Here is a 14,737-nt window from a genome sequence, read left to right as displayed (position 1 = left end):
GAGAGGAAGAGAAAGGACAGGAGTGACAGGGAAGCAAGACTCACATGGCGAGATTGCCATTAATTAAAATATCAACTCGACAAGGGAAGAAGAAGGCAAAGGGGGCAATGGTTTGTGTGTACAACGTACAAAATATGCACAAAGGTCTTGGGACAAACCTCTTGGTCAAGTCAGGGTGGGACACGCCTAATTGACAATGAATTTCAAATGTTACAGCATACGTGAGAAAGTTGGGACCTTTCCATGCTTCCAGCAAAGTTTCCTTGAGGGAACATGATGAATTAGGACAGATTGTGAGCCAGGCTCTCGCTTATGCTTTTCTGAATAAATGGGAATTCTGAGAGAAATTTCAACAATTTGCACAGGATACAGGAATTTTAAGTAGCTGCATGGGAGGGGAAAAAAATGTTTGTTTCTATTTTCACTTTCTATTAGTGTCATGTAAAATTGTCCCAGTACATTTGTACATATGACATGTTTACATACTTAAAATTAAATCAGTACCAGGGAGAAACACTGACAGGAGAGTGGAAGGTCATCATCTCAGTGGGTGCTTCTAAAGTAGGAAAGGTAACACCGACTACTTCTATCAGAACGCAGACTTTGGACAGGGACTGAACCAGAGAGGGACGTGGAGAGAACTGAATACTAATGTATGTGGTCACTGCACTGTGGTCAGACAGTGTGCAAGCGTGCATGACAAAATGGTGCATATCATGTAAAGTGAATGATCACATGCTTTCCTTACCGTAGCAGGGTTTTTTGTCTTTTTTGTAACCCAAACAAACAGGAATTACAAGTTTGAGAAAACAAGAACATATTTTAGTAGCAGTTGTAATGTTGGTTTGAAAATTAGACACTGTGTTTTGTGGTGCTTCCAGAAACTATTTAAGTCATTCACTGCCATTCTCGAATTTATTTGGGAACTGAAAATATGACGCAGTGCGCCATTCCCGAATTTGTTTGAGTCTTGGTTTTTCTTGCGGGAGTGCCAATAAAGCGCTGGAAGAACTCTGGCAATGTTCATTCCCTTCCACAAGGGGACAGCATTTCCCTTTTTTTCATGTTAGCGCTTTGTTCCAGCTTCAGCTGTTGTTAAAGTGCTATATAAACCAATATGTAGCCTTGTATTTTGCACGGCCACCCTCATTTGAAGCTCATATGACTCCAGACCCATGTAATTTAGGAATTAACTCTCTTTTCTGATGAAAAAAGATAATTTAATTTTTTTTTGTGCTGCATTGAATGCTTCTCTAGTCCTAAAACTCAATATTCTGTGGGTCCTGAAATTTGAGTGAAAGTGATGAAAACCCTTGCTCTGGAGTGGACACATTTTTGCACATGTGGCAGTGAATGAGTTAAAATCCACGTTACAATATAATGCATAAAATGAGTGTTTTTCTCAAAGGTCTGATGACTTGAGGACACCAAAGTTTGTAAAAATGTTTCGGAAAAATGCAATATACTGGAAAAAATATTTAGATTGGACTGGATTTACCTCACAGTGGAGAAATTTACATTTCACAGCAGCATAGTTATGAAAGCATAGTTATTTGTAGCTCCCATTTTTGGTCCCACATATGTTGTCAGCTATGAGACCTTTCACAAGTACTACAGTGGTACCTCTACTTGCAAAATTTAGTGAATCAGGAAGAATTTTGTTTTAAACTAGAAAAGTTCAAAAGTTCAAAAACTGCATCAAAATATGTGACAAATACATGTTATTAGATTATCGGACACTAAATGTGAGTTGTGCATAATGCGAGAATAGAATAAAAAATAAAAGTGACAGTCATTTAAGTTTTAACTATGTATATCAGGAGTGGCTTTTGATTGACGTTATGTAAAAAAAATGTTTTTTTTCCACTTTGAACATGTCCAAGGTAAATATCAACATAGGTGGCAGTCACTTGACTGGTGAATAATTTTCCAGGGTGATTCACATTTCTGTACGACTATGAGAACGCTTCATAGCTTCAGGGGTGAAAGATGAGGATGCTGAATAGACATATTTATCTATCTGCACACATGAACACATTATGTTGAGGTCCCTCTTAAGACAATGGGATGCCAGGATGATGTTTGGAAATAGTCAATGGAAGAGCCGCTATAAGTACATGTGTTTCTAGAAACTCAAAGTTATACTGCATTTTTAGCATTCGTTTAGCATTCGTCAGAAATTTCTTCTGTAACAAGAAGCAATGTTTTGCTGTTTAGGCGTTTCCTAACTTGACATGTCCGTAAGTTGAGGTACCATTGTATGTCAAGTCAATTGCATTAGAAACAGTTTGACAACAAAGTTGGGCAAACAACTAAAAGATCAAGAGATGATTTAATTTCAAGGCGACCTGCTTCCCCCCTTAAATCAAAAGTTTAATTGTGATTTCTTTAGCATCACAATAAAAGATTTAAATTCTGATTCAATAAGTAACATTATAACCATTTTTAAAATTACAAATTCTTGTTCTGTAAAACAATTTAGCCCTACCATGTGACCTGGGAAAACTGTGTTTGAGTACCTTAATTGTTTTAGTTGACTCATAACAGGTTACAGGGGAAACTGAATATTTTAGAACACAACACATTGACACTCAATACTGACCGAACACTACTGGTCCTGCCATGGTGAGTGACAGGCATCGGCTGCTTGGCTGTTGCAGATGCAGCCATGAACACACTCTCGGGGTTCAAGTCCACTTCTGTCGGGCTCACCATGATCTTGGCGGCAGATAGCAAAGCTGTTTTGCCTTTGTTGTAGTTCTCCAAGACCTGTCACAATAACAAAGTCCATGTCACTTGGGGCATGGCAGAGCTGCTTCAGTCAGAGAAAAGGGTGGATAAATATAAAGTATGCACCTTGTGAAAGTGTGCAGAATCACCAGCTCTCGCATCACAATTTTTTGTTCATCGATGCAGTTAATGTGTAACAAGACTCATTAAAATGATCAAGCATTGTTAAAACGAACTATTCATGAAGACAGTATTTTTTCCGGGGAACAGTAAGCCTGGAATAAGTAAAGGCTCATCTGAGAGGTGATTGTACAAAGTACAGTATACATATATACCAAACATGGCATGCGTGTTGTTGTCATTTCCATTTTAACGGAACAGTATAGTTAGCACACAATGTCTATATTTAACTGCAGATACTGTAAAAGATGTATCGTGATAGTACATGGTGGTGAAGATAGAGGTAAGTGCAAGCGAAAGGTGAGCTTCCACCTACTCCGACCGACATAAAACGCCCACACTGGAGTCATGGATGCCAGAGGGAGATTCACACAAGTCCGACAGTATTTGAGGAAATAGCAGTCCATATAATTGCTGTGTGTCCACAACTTAGCACAGAAAATAGACAATCACATGAATGCACATTTAAGCTGACATTTGTGGTTAGTTTTAATAAAATCCAACACAAGCCACAGGCACATTATGCAAAAAAGACTGGACATGGAAATGTGAGAACAAAAGAAAACAAAATGAAAAATTATGTAAATAAAGTCTTGAAATGGAATTGTTCAGCGAAGTAAAATATCGGTCAAAGAGCATGATAGCAAATAAATAGAATCATTTCACAACTGGGTGTTGCCCGTGGCTTGCTCACATAAGACTCCTGTAAGTGACAATATTCAGGTATGTGGCACAACAGTCAGATATAGAACAAGGCACAATCACAGCTTGAAAACTCACACAATTGAAATGGCAACTTGATGCAGCGTAAGACATGCAGTATCTGAAATTGGTCCAGCTATATGTGCTTCAATAATTTAGTTGCACATGATGAAAGGATTCTTAAAGCATATGCATGAGGAAATCGATCTTCCTTTCATTCCTGTTTAAAATGACTCAAATTGCCTCAATAACAACGCAGAATGTAATGGCCCAGCAGCAGCAGCATAAACAAGAATGATACTGTCCTTGTTACTCCTAATTTTGAAAATGTCATTTTGAAATGACATTTTTAGCTTCCTGGAAGGAAATGCTCTTTCAGGGAAAACGTAAGCGACAAGGAATGAAGACTTAGTTGGTGTGAAAGGCATCACCGTGGAGGCTTAGTGAACAGGAAAAAATGGAACAAAGAATTGGGGGAATATCATGTCCCAGCACTTGCGCAAACGTGCACTGGCAAAGACAGCAGCAAAATGCTGAATGTGGGTTTTGGATCAGAATTTGTGCAAAAAAAAAGACAATTTAGTGCATTTTACTTTCTACATTAGTCTGATGTGGTATCACAAACTCATTTCAGTAAAAGTAACATAAGAGCCATTTCTTCCCTGGAATGTAGCTGTGATTTTTAATTTCCTCCGGGATCCTTGCCTGGACTTGTTTTTGCCTTCAGCCACAGCTTTGTATGTGCAAGAGAACCACAATGAAGGCTTTTCAAGTCAGGATATCTCACGAGATCGTGTACCCTTCAATCTAAGAACCACAATCTCAGTGAGGAATTTCACAATTTTCGTGGAGGTGGAGTTAGGAGAAAAATGTTTCATTGAAATGATGTGTAAGATAATTTGTACAGGCAGCTCTCTGTGTGGCGACATCCACTGCTTTACACACGTTAAATGAAAACTCTTAATGTGCCATAACATCATCAAACAACAACACATAACATACGTAGTCTCCAAACTATAGACTTCCTCTTGTTGTCAGGAGTTATGTGATATGCCCATCCTGATAGCTAGATTTGGGAGGGGGGGACTGATTGGGTAAGATATCAGGAGGGTGAAGGATGGTTACGTCTGTTTGGATTTGTGGTGGAATGCGGATATTGTCTGCAACTAAAAGAGTTGCTCACTGGTGGTTAAAGGGATGAATAGTTTCCATAAATGGGGTCGAAAAGATGGCGGGGACAGAGAGCAATCTGGTCTCTGCAAGGTAGGCATTGTGAAGCATCTCTTTATGGGTTGGTAGAAGGACATGTCAGGGGCAATACTGTTCGAATGGGATTTTGTGTTCAAGGTTATTACACAATGGTGCCACTGGTAGGCTGAAAGACCTCAAGCATCTCCACTTCCAGAGCCCACTGTTCAGATAGAGGATAACATGGTTCCAGCACCTGTGGACACACCAGAGGTTCCACGTAAAATCACATAGTGTGACATTTCAATCGGAGAAAACATCTTTACAAAGATGCACCGTCACCCAAACCAAACATCACCTATTTATCTCCACAGGCACGGCGAAAGGCAATCCTCAAAGTTGTTTCTTCCCATGCAAACATACTGTAAACTTCAACACCCTGACATGACACCATAGAACCACCAAAAATAGACAGAGGGTTCCCCATGCTTTGCTAGTAGAGCAATGTGAATAAAATGAAATGACAGGAAAGATTAAAATTAAAGATGAATAATCCACACATTCAATTCAAATCAGTAACAACAATTGTGGGGTATATCAATGAACATTTTGATCCCCTGTTTGGTATGGTTTATTTCTGATTACGATCGATTGATTGCTGAGACAATCAATTTCTAAGATTAGATATTAAGTATCTAGTAAATGTACAATATATTTCTCCATTTAATTTGAGACCTACATTTCACATGTCAATGTGTTTTTTGTTTCTTATTAAATTGAAATTAGCATTCTAAACTATGGAGAACTTCTGGAGTTAAAAAAAACATTGTATTTCAGTTTAAGTTAATGAATCAGGATGTGTCTTTTTGTATTCATTCGAACTTTGAACAGTTAATATACCCCATTAGTAATTAATTAAAATATGTTTTCACATAGGTGCATATTATTCAAACATCCTCTTCACGCAACAGTTTAAAAATGATGAGAATGACATCCCAGCACTACATTAATGAAGACAGAACAATCGGCATGCACATGAGGAAAACAGACCTTGTTGAGACCTTCCATCACCATGAGGGGCATGTGCTCATTAAGCATGGCGGGTGAAATGATGACCTCATTGAAGGCCTTGTTGTCCCCCCAAAGAGCCGAGTATGTTGGCTCTTCCTGCCCACAACTAAAAGAGAGAGTGAGATTGTAGGAAACCCTTTTAATCAATAAGAAAAAATAAAAAAATCGATTTACCAACCACCTCATTGTTTTCCCAGTCAACACAGGGAATGTATTAATGAAGCTAAACAATATTAAAATGTGAAGAAGTAGAGGTCACTTAGAAAAAAAAGGATTATATGAATAGAAAGGAACATACAAGTACACATGACTCTAAATGCAATCAAGTATCCAGTAAATTACCAGGGAAAATCTCACACTGGCTTCTTAAACGCACAGATTGTGTGAGTGTCAATTCTCTGGTAAGCGAATTGCAGTGGTGGTTTACCACCAGTTTGGAGAAAGGGGGTGGAGAAAAAGAAGAAAAAACGAACTGGGTGGCCTTCATTTTGACACAAAAAAAAAAAGAAAAAGTGTGCAGCTCTAGAATCAGCCTTTTCACCAGGTCTCTGGAGGATGGTTGTGCACCACATGGATGATCCGGCCAGGCGGGTAGAGTGGGGTCGAGGCTGAGAGGGCGATGCTGAGGTCACTGGGGTGGAGCCACAGACGACTGCTGGGGGGTGCTGCTTGCTGAGATGGAGGATCCTCCTCAAGTGGAAGCTCCGACTTTGGGATGCATTTGGTGCCTCCCACAATGATTCGCCACTGTGGCAATGAAATCACATGATCTCTGCTTTGATGCATAATGCTTTGTTTTGTTTTAGGCAGAAGAATTATCCTGGGTGCAGCCATGGGCAAACTACGGCCCGCGGGCCACATACGCTAGGCTTTTTAATCCGGCCCACCGAACTTGTCCAAATTATAGTAAAAACAGTGTTTGAAACTTATGACAAAAAGTCCGCGGACCTCAGGGCAGACAACTCTGAAAAGTTGCCTGCCCGGCCATAAAGTTGACCATATTCCATGTAAATGCCATATCTTGCATATTCCTTGACACAAATGTATTAACTGATAAGGGCTATTTTTCACGTTTGAAAGACAGTTAATAAATTGGGTTGTAGTGTTCTTACTCTATGAGGTTTGCACACACTACATTTAAAGGACAACCGACGTCACTTTTTTGTTTCCTAACTGACATCAGAAAAACGTTTTATAGCATCTAAAATACCCAAAACACGCAGTATGACATTTTTATTCAAATGCAAAACACCAATAAAAATGACTTAAAGTGTCCAAAATCTGCAAAAAATTGAGCTGCGAATTGGACATTTTCAGAAAGTCCCGCCCCCAGTTCGTGACGTCATGCCAAGACGTCTTGCATTGCTGGAGAATCAAAACAATGGCTTCAGATTCGGAGAATATGCTTTCTTGTTACACATCCAGTTATGAATATGATTCAAATAGTTCTGAAGAGGAAAGCATACATGTTTGCAATCGATTAAAGAATTTATTCCGTGCCATTTTGAGGCAACATTGGGGGGAAATGTCTCACCCAAAAAAAAGAGGCACAAAATGGCGACCTCCTGTGGCCACCTCTGTTTCCACAGGCTGATAAATTCCTTATATGGAGCTTGGACGCTTCTCTTCTGGCGGCTTTTGGGTGCAACACGGTTTTCAGACCAAACAAGTACAGCAAAATACATTGACGTGATGGAAGGACTGCTACAATGTGTCTTTTTTTTCGGTCAGGAGCGTTCCTTTAGTGACGTCACGTACGGACTTGTGGTGGAATCTTATTAAAACACACTCAGTAGAAGTCATTTGAAGCCATTTTACAAATTATGGACACACCTTGTCCGGAGACGTCGGTTGTCCTTTAATGTTTTAGTATATCCGGCCCAAACACTCCCTCCAAATGCTCCTGGCCCAGCCGGCCCCTCTGTCAAATTTTAGAACCCATTGTGGCCTGCGAGTCAAAAAGTTTGCCCACCCCTGATTTAAGGTCATGTACAGGTGTTACAGGAAGAGGCTTACTTTTGGCTTGTTACTTTTTTGTAGAACTTCTAGCAAATGGCGACGGAACCCCTCCAGCTGAGACAGGCCCAGCCTAGAAGACGACAGCAATAGATGAGTCTGTGACAAGTTCAGTATTCGAATGAAGGCATTAACAATGTACAAGTGAAGGAGATACCTTGGTACCAGATCCTTTCCTAATACTACAGAGGTGACAAACTCTTTGGAGTATTCCATGGCATCCTCACTAGTTGAAAAGAAGGGTCAAGCAGGTTGAAAAATACAGGAGAAATTGGGTGGACACAATGTGTACTCCGAATCAACAATTATCAAATTGAATCAAATCCGCTTCAAAATGACAGACTTCTAGCAAGGCTTTTACGTTGTGTCACATGTAAAATATTTCAGTAAGGCTGAATATTAACAATACGATCGTGAGGAAGAGGACAAGTTTCTTCTGGGATTCACTTGATTTCGAAAAATAGCATTATTTGGGGGTATCACAATCTTGTATGGATATTGGAGTGATTTGCACCCCCCCCCCCAAAAAAAAAAAAAGAAAAGATTGGAATACCGTATATCAATGCACATCTAAAATTATTAGCACTTAAAAAAAAGCAATCCATTTCGGACTCCATCTTCACAAGAGACTGAATTTTCAAAATTAATGTATATGTACTGACAGAAACTGTTATTTTGAACTTTCTAATGTATCATTTTTTGTTTACTTTCTAATGTTTATTATTAGGGTGCTAAAACACATCTTCCAAATGGAAAATGTTGATAGATTTTTGCAAGCCACATACCATATCAAAGACTACTCTGGGAGTTGATCAATCTTCAGTGTTCTATAATTGATTTTTAATTTAAATACAGATATTTGAATGTGGTTGTCATTATTTTTAAAGTGCCCTATAAATAAAGTTGAATGGATAACACTATAGAACTACTTTGTTCCTCTTGTTTCTTAACCAGGACCTGATTGACGTGAGCACACAACTAAAAGGAGACACCAATGGCTAAGAGCAAACAGTGGAATACTCTGATGTGGTCTTCTACAGGACTGGATCTAAATTCTATTGAACAACTATTAAAGGAAAAGAAACATTTGACCTTTCAAACCTGAGAATGACAACTGGAGCAGGTGGCTTATGAAGAGTGGGCCAAAACACCTGCTGAAAGGTACGAACGTCTCACTGAAAGTAAGCAGCCAAGTACTTGCCTCTAAATATAGCATGACAAAATATGAAGTGAAAAGAACCATTATTTTTATCCAGGCCTCCTTCATGAATCACAAGCATGATTTTTTTTAATTATAGTGTTGAATCACTTTCCAAAAATAACATGTGCTTTTCATTAGTTAAGTTTAATTATAACTAACTCATTCACTGCCAGACGATATGCAAAAATGTGTCCGCTGCAGTGCCAGGGTTTTTGTCATTTTCACTTCAATTGCAGGACCCACAGAATATTGAGTTCTAGAACTAGATAAATATTCAATGTAGCATAAGAAACCTTCCTTCGAAAAAAAAAAAAGTTTATTTTGAGCTTACTTGGTTGCCAAGTTATCTGCATAGAAAGTGGGGGCGGCTGTACAAAAGGTAAATGCTGCCCCCTCGTGGGATGGAAAAACATTGCCTGAGGTCTGACCGAAGCTTCAAACGCACCCACTCACCCGCAAGAAAAAACAAAACCCGAACAAATTCAGGAAAGGCTGCACCACATCACACGTTTTAATTCCTGAATAAATTTGGGAATGGCAGCTAATGAGTTAATATCAACATCTTTCTGTTAGGACTATTATTTAGATTATTTTGTCTTTCGTTCATAGAGTGGTAAAAAAAAATCTGTGTATGTGAGAGATAGAATTTTACCTTAAAAGGCCACCAGGTGGGGAGTAAGAGTAGCAGTGAAGTGTGGGATACTGAGGTCTCAGCAGGAAGGAAAGAATAGCAGCAGTCCCAGCACCAAGAGAATGGCCGACTATCACCAGTCCGTAGTGCATGGTGCCCTTGTTCTGTTGAAAGATGTTCTATATCATTACACTGGCATAAAGTTTTTTTTTCTCAAGGTACAATACAGAGATCCCTCAGAGTATCATAAGGGAGGGACAGGAAATTTTACTTGTGTTTTCTAGCAACTAATTAACTCTATGAACAAATACCGTTCAATCTCGCCTTTGGCTTGCATTCCAGCTATCGCAAATCTTTTTAAGGTACATCAAACTAATTTTAAATGGTGTTTAAAAATATTATTGTACGTGGTTTCCAAGGATATACTTGAACCAAACAAAATATTATTTTTAACCTCAATCAAAGTGAGTCACCATTTTGTAACGATAGGACATTGACATCCCAGAGTGCCCCTGATCTAGAAAGAGAGGGTGAATGTGTCAATGTACCAAGTCTCTTCCAAAAGCTTGTGACAATATCATTTCCTGCTCCAGTTTCTTCTTAATGTACTCTGCTGAGTAAACCATCCCCTAAAAGAAAAGCGACAGAAGCATTAAAAGTGGTATGTTTAGCAACAAGAATTAACGAGTAACGACGGGAATTAAAAGTAACGACTGCAGAACCAATTTACTATTTAATCATCTGACCTTATGACCAAGCCAGGTCCCGTGCTGTTCCTCCACAGGTAAACGTTCAGAATCACCCGACAAATCAGTCAAGGCATCCTGTTGCCACACACAAGACAACTGGTCTACAGTACAGTATCTTGACTAAATCTGTTTATTATAACACAGAAAACTAAAAATCAAGACATTCATTTAAAACACACAACTAAATACTCTATTCTCAAATGAAAATTAAGACTTTTCTAGAATTTAAGGGTCTCTGACGTTTCAATCATAGCCTTAAATACTGCAATGCAAGCTTCCTTTCAGTGTTACGTAAACAATAGACAGGACATTTATATCTGAGTGCTTCTTTGGTACTATGCCCGCACAGCGTAGGAGTTTGTGAACACTGCCTTGAACCTCAGTGCGGTTGAAGCAATGAGAGAAGGTGGGGCCCAGCATAGATTTAGCGGAGGTAAAAGTAGAGAGTCTTGCTGTGCAAAGACGAAATTCACCTTTAGCGATAATGTCCCTCTGATACTGATGACCACCTTCTTCTTTTCATGATCCACTGCCACAAAAAATGGAGTCTCATAAACCTAAATGTGAAATGGATAGAAGAGTGCAGAATGTACTGTATACATCAATAATAGATGACAATAGTCGCAAGGATGAATGAAACTGGGCCATTAGCAAGATTTGAATGTGTCATGTGAGAGTTTGAAGGAAGTTTAGCTTCAATCAAACATGTCATGCAATGTAAAGTGTCACATGACTAGAACACATCGGAAGAACATAATTGATTTTCCACCCTTTAGCCAGACTGACCTTCAGGCTAAAATCTGAATGAAAAAATATTTGCATTTACAGTCTAAACGTGTGTGTGTGTGTGTGTGTGTGTTTTCTGAACAGCTTCAGACACAGTTCATGACAATTCATCAACAAAAGTGTGATTAAACACATTCTCAGAGGACCGTGACACCCACTGAGACTGTACAACTCTTCCATCCCTCAGCAACTAAACAAGTGAGCAAAGTGTCATCCAAACAGATACAAATAACAGATAATATTGCAAGAGATGGTGAAGCAAATGTTGCACTGCTTTAACAGCAGAGTAGTATGATCACAAAAATTACCAGCATTTTTCCTGCATATAAAATTTGGATGCCTAATTTTAGGCTGCCTCAGGCTATAAAACCTCTGACATCACACACATTTCAACTAGTTGGGTGTCATTTAAACTGCAATTGTTATTACACCATGCCTCACTGTAGTGACAGTAAGGACAATAACATCCATTTTCCAGACCGCTTAATCCTCGTTAGGGTCGCGGGGAGTGCTGGATCCTATCCCTGCCGTCTTTGGGCACGAGGCGGGGGACACCCTGAATTGGTTGTCAGCCAATCGCAGGGCACACACAGACATACAACAGTCACTGTCACACTAACACCTAGGGACAATTTAAAGTGTTCAATCAGCCTGACATGCTTGTTTTTGGACTGTGGGTGGAAAGCGGAGGACCTGGAGGAAACCCATGCGGGAGAACATGCAAACTCCACACAGGGAGGCCGGACCGGGTCTTGAACTCACGACCTCTGCACTGTGAGGTGGGCGTGCTAACCACTCGACTACCGGGCCGCCCTCAGAATTATAACAGGAAATCAAGATTTGCGATTCATGTTACTGTTGACAAGCTATTGTTTGTCATATCTTAAAGTACTAGTTACGGTAAGAGTTCAGAATAGGAGATGGACATAAGTTGAGAAGAAGTAAGACACATTTATGCAATCATGATCTTTGTAAACATCACCGGAAATTAGCGCTGATGCATATGTGGAACTGTCGCGGCTTGGAATTGAAGCAGATTTACGTGGGACAGACAGGAGATGTGAGACAATCTCTTTTCGTCACTGTATGCTACAGCTTCATGTTTGCATTCATAATTTAGCATGTAGCAGATGTGCACATTTCAGCATGATGTCCTCGATCCTTTGGTGAAAAGGATGCTTAGAACTGCTTCATACAAAAAAGAGGGAGCAGAAAGTGCTTAAGAATGAATGACTGTCTTTTGTGTCACATTATGTGTTATTTAGTTGTTTTGTTTTTACTTCAAGATGACACTGCAAGAGTGGCTCCATTTACACCAGGTACTGTATTTTGTTTTTCTACTTCTTTTCCTCTTTCATCACTTTGCTGCTGTGAAATGTAAATTTCTCCACTGCGAGACTAATAAAAGCAAATCCAGTTTTTATCCTTCTTCTAGCAAGGTCTGATGTGTCACTCTACATAATTTGTTTCCGCTGTGACAGCGTCTAGTGATAGCATAATTTACATTATTCCATCCAATGCGTGACCTTGTGTTAGGTGATGTAAGGCGCTTATGCAGCTGCTTGGCCACAGAACCTGCCATGAAAACGCAGCACAGTTTTAGGGGTGATGTTCATGCCAGATGGCGTTTGGAACTGTGCAATTGAGTCAGCAGAACATTGGAAAGTATTACACATTTTCCCTCGTAGACGTCAGCGACCCTGGTCTTAATGTGTGCCATGTGCTTTCCATGCCCAAGTTGGTATGGGTCCTCAACTGTATTTTACTTGAATATGTCAAAATGTTCAATTTACAACAAGCACGGCACTCAAATTTGGTGAACCTTTGGCATAGCTGAGGAAATATATCCTCCGACATCTGCAACTGCTTTGACGGTAGACTACTCACAGCATCATGGCAGGAAGTGTAGACTATGTGAACCTGCTTCAGATCCCGGTCCAGGAATTGTCTGCGTATGGCTAAAACATTACAACCGCAACAATTGTCGTCCTCCACTGTCACTGACTGGGACAAACGTGAACCAGACATTGATGTGCACCTAGGGAAATGGACATAAAAGCACAATAAAACATTAAGTAGACCCAAAAGGAACTGTTGTTTAGCATATGTAAAATACATAATCCCACTGGATACTGTGTAAGAACATGTGATTAGTTCAACATTGACTAGTGCCACAATCTCAACCAACGGATTTCCCATTTAGCAAGTGCTGATGCATGAGAAAATGTGATCCTTTCTGTAGTGCCACATGAGACTCATAACACAAACTGTGATCAAAACTCTGAGCGACTGTTATGCGGCGGGACAGCAAGCAGGTGGAAAGATAAGAGTTCATTCAGTCAGATCCAGGAAGGATATTTTGAGTTTTCTTTATTTGAAGTCGTGGTGGATATGCGTTTTCGGCAGACCACAGGTAACACTGCTCTCCAGGCTGTCCTTTCTCCCTCTTCTTCCTCCTTGAAGTGACTTCCTCAGTCTGGGTTTAAAGGTTGTTCACCTGAGCTTTTGGCCAATCAGGTCCCAGCGGCAATTGGCCATTCCCAGGTGGGTGCAATCACCTTCTCAGAAACAATTAGTGGTCGCCCGACTCTACTGTTTTGGATGGGGAGAAATGCGCACCTTTCTGCCATCCAAAATCCAGAAAACATGAAATGATTTAACATTTCTTTTGGCATCATGACATCGACTATGTTGGAATGCTTACGGGCAGGTGCTAACAAGGCGGCACAGTCCACAGGCTGGCTTTCTCATCAGGTACATGTCTACACATGTCTCATGTGACAGGTCCAATTCTCCTAGTCACAGTGTATGGGCCCTGCCACTTTTCCAGTAGCTTACTTGGTCCCGTAGGTAACAATTTTAACACTTTCTGTCCAGGGTGCCAATCTCTCTCTGATAAATTCTTGCCGTTATTCTCACTGGAGATCCTGTTCCAGATTCTGACGTTCTGCATCTTCCGTTTCTTTCTGGAATTCTGGGTTCAGAAACCATGGGAATTGCAGCTTGTCTTGGACGAGGACACTGTGGAGGTTGGGCATATGTTAGGTAACCCAACATGGGTGCTTCTTGTGCTGGAGGAAGGTTTGTTGGCCTGGATGTTCGAGGGTCAGCATTTTGGGGCTGTGGTTTTAGAGGAGGATAATGTTGACTCGATGACTATCAAATGTCCATTCTTGCTTGTTGTGGTGCATCTGATCTCTTAATTGGTTGATCTGTTCAATCAACATCCTCTCTCTATGTTGACAATATTGCATGACATTTCTGATTTCTTTCACCAATTGCTCATCAAGTTGAGCTCTGCTTGTACTCACTGTCTGAGTCTTAGGCTTCACCACTGCTTCCATCTCACTCTGCTCAGTTCCAGCCTTGGCAACTGTCAGACGCCTCATGGGAAAGAAGAACGACATCTTCTTGGGGCAACTCGAGCTCCTGGTTTCATTGGTCCCCTTCAGAACTCTTCAGTCCAGTTTGGTTAGCCCGTGC

At 40.2% G+C, this 14,737-nt stretch overlaps 1 protein-coding gene across 6 annotated transcripts in view; it reads right to left on the bottom strand.

Annotated features, from left to right (window-relative positions):
• dagla (diacylglycerol lipase, alpha) overlaps window positions 1-14,737 on the bottom strand; it is a 34,706-nt gene that overhangs the window by 3,305 nt on the left and 16,664 nt on the right. For 2 of the 6 annotated variants that reach the window (XM_088992018.1, XM_088992019.1), the window contains exons 10-21: window positions 13,142-13,292; window positions 10,942-11,025; window positions 10,466-10,543; window positions 10,268-10,348; window positions 9,741-9,883; window positions 8,045-8,113; window positions 7,888-7,960; window positions 6,413-6,618; window positions 5,851-5,977; window positions 4,997-5,056; window positions 2,603-2,769; window positions 749-766 (exon numbers count right to left, since the gene is read on the bottom strand). In XM_088992018.1, coding sequence (XP_088848144.1) covers window positions 749-766; window positions 2,603-2,769; window positions 4,997-5,056; window positions 5,851-5,977; window positions 6,413-6,618; window positions 7,888-7,960; window positions 8,045-8,113; window positions 9,741-9,883; window positions 10,268-10,348; window positions 10,466-10,543; window positions 10,942-11,025; window positions 13,142-13,292 — 1,257 coding nt within the window. The remainder of the gene's footprint in view (window positions 1-748; window positions 767-2,602; window positions 2,770-4,996; window positions 5,057-5,850; window positions 5,978-6,412; window positions 6,619-7,887; window positions 7,961-8,044; window positions 8,114-9,740; window positions 9,884-10,267; window positions 10,349-10,465; window positions 10,544-10,941; window positions 11,026-13,141; window positions 13,293-14,737) is intronic. The other 4 variants (XM_088992021.1, XM_088992024.1, XM_088992020.1 and 1 more) reach the window with 3 other exon arrangements.

This window comes from Hippocampus bargibanti, linkage group LG03 (assembly GCF_051943395.1).
Source record: "Hippocampus bargibanti isolate YZ-2025 linkage group LG03, ASM5194339v1, whole genome shotgun sequence".
In the NCBI taxonomy this organism is placed as follows: Eukaryota; Metazoa; Chordata; class Actinopteri; order Syngnathiformes; family Syngnathidae; genus Hippocampus; species Hippocampus bargibanti.
The sequence above is the reverse complement of the archived record's forward strand: the minus strand, read 5'-3'. Positions and strand labels throughout refer to the sequence as shown.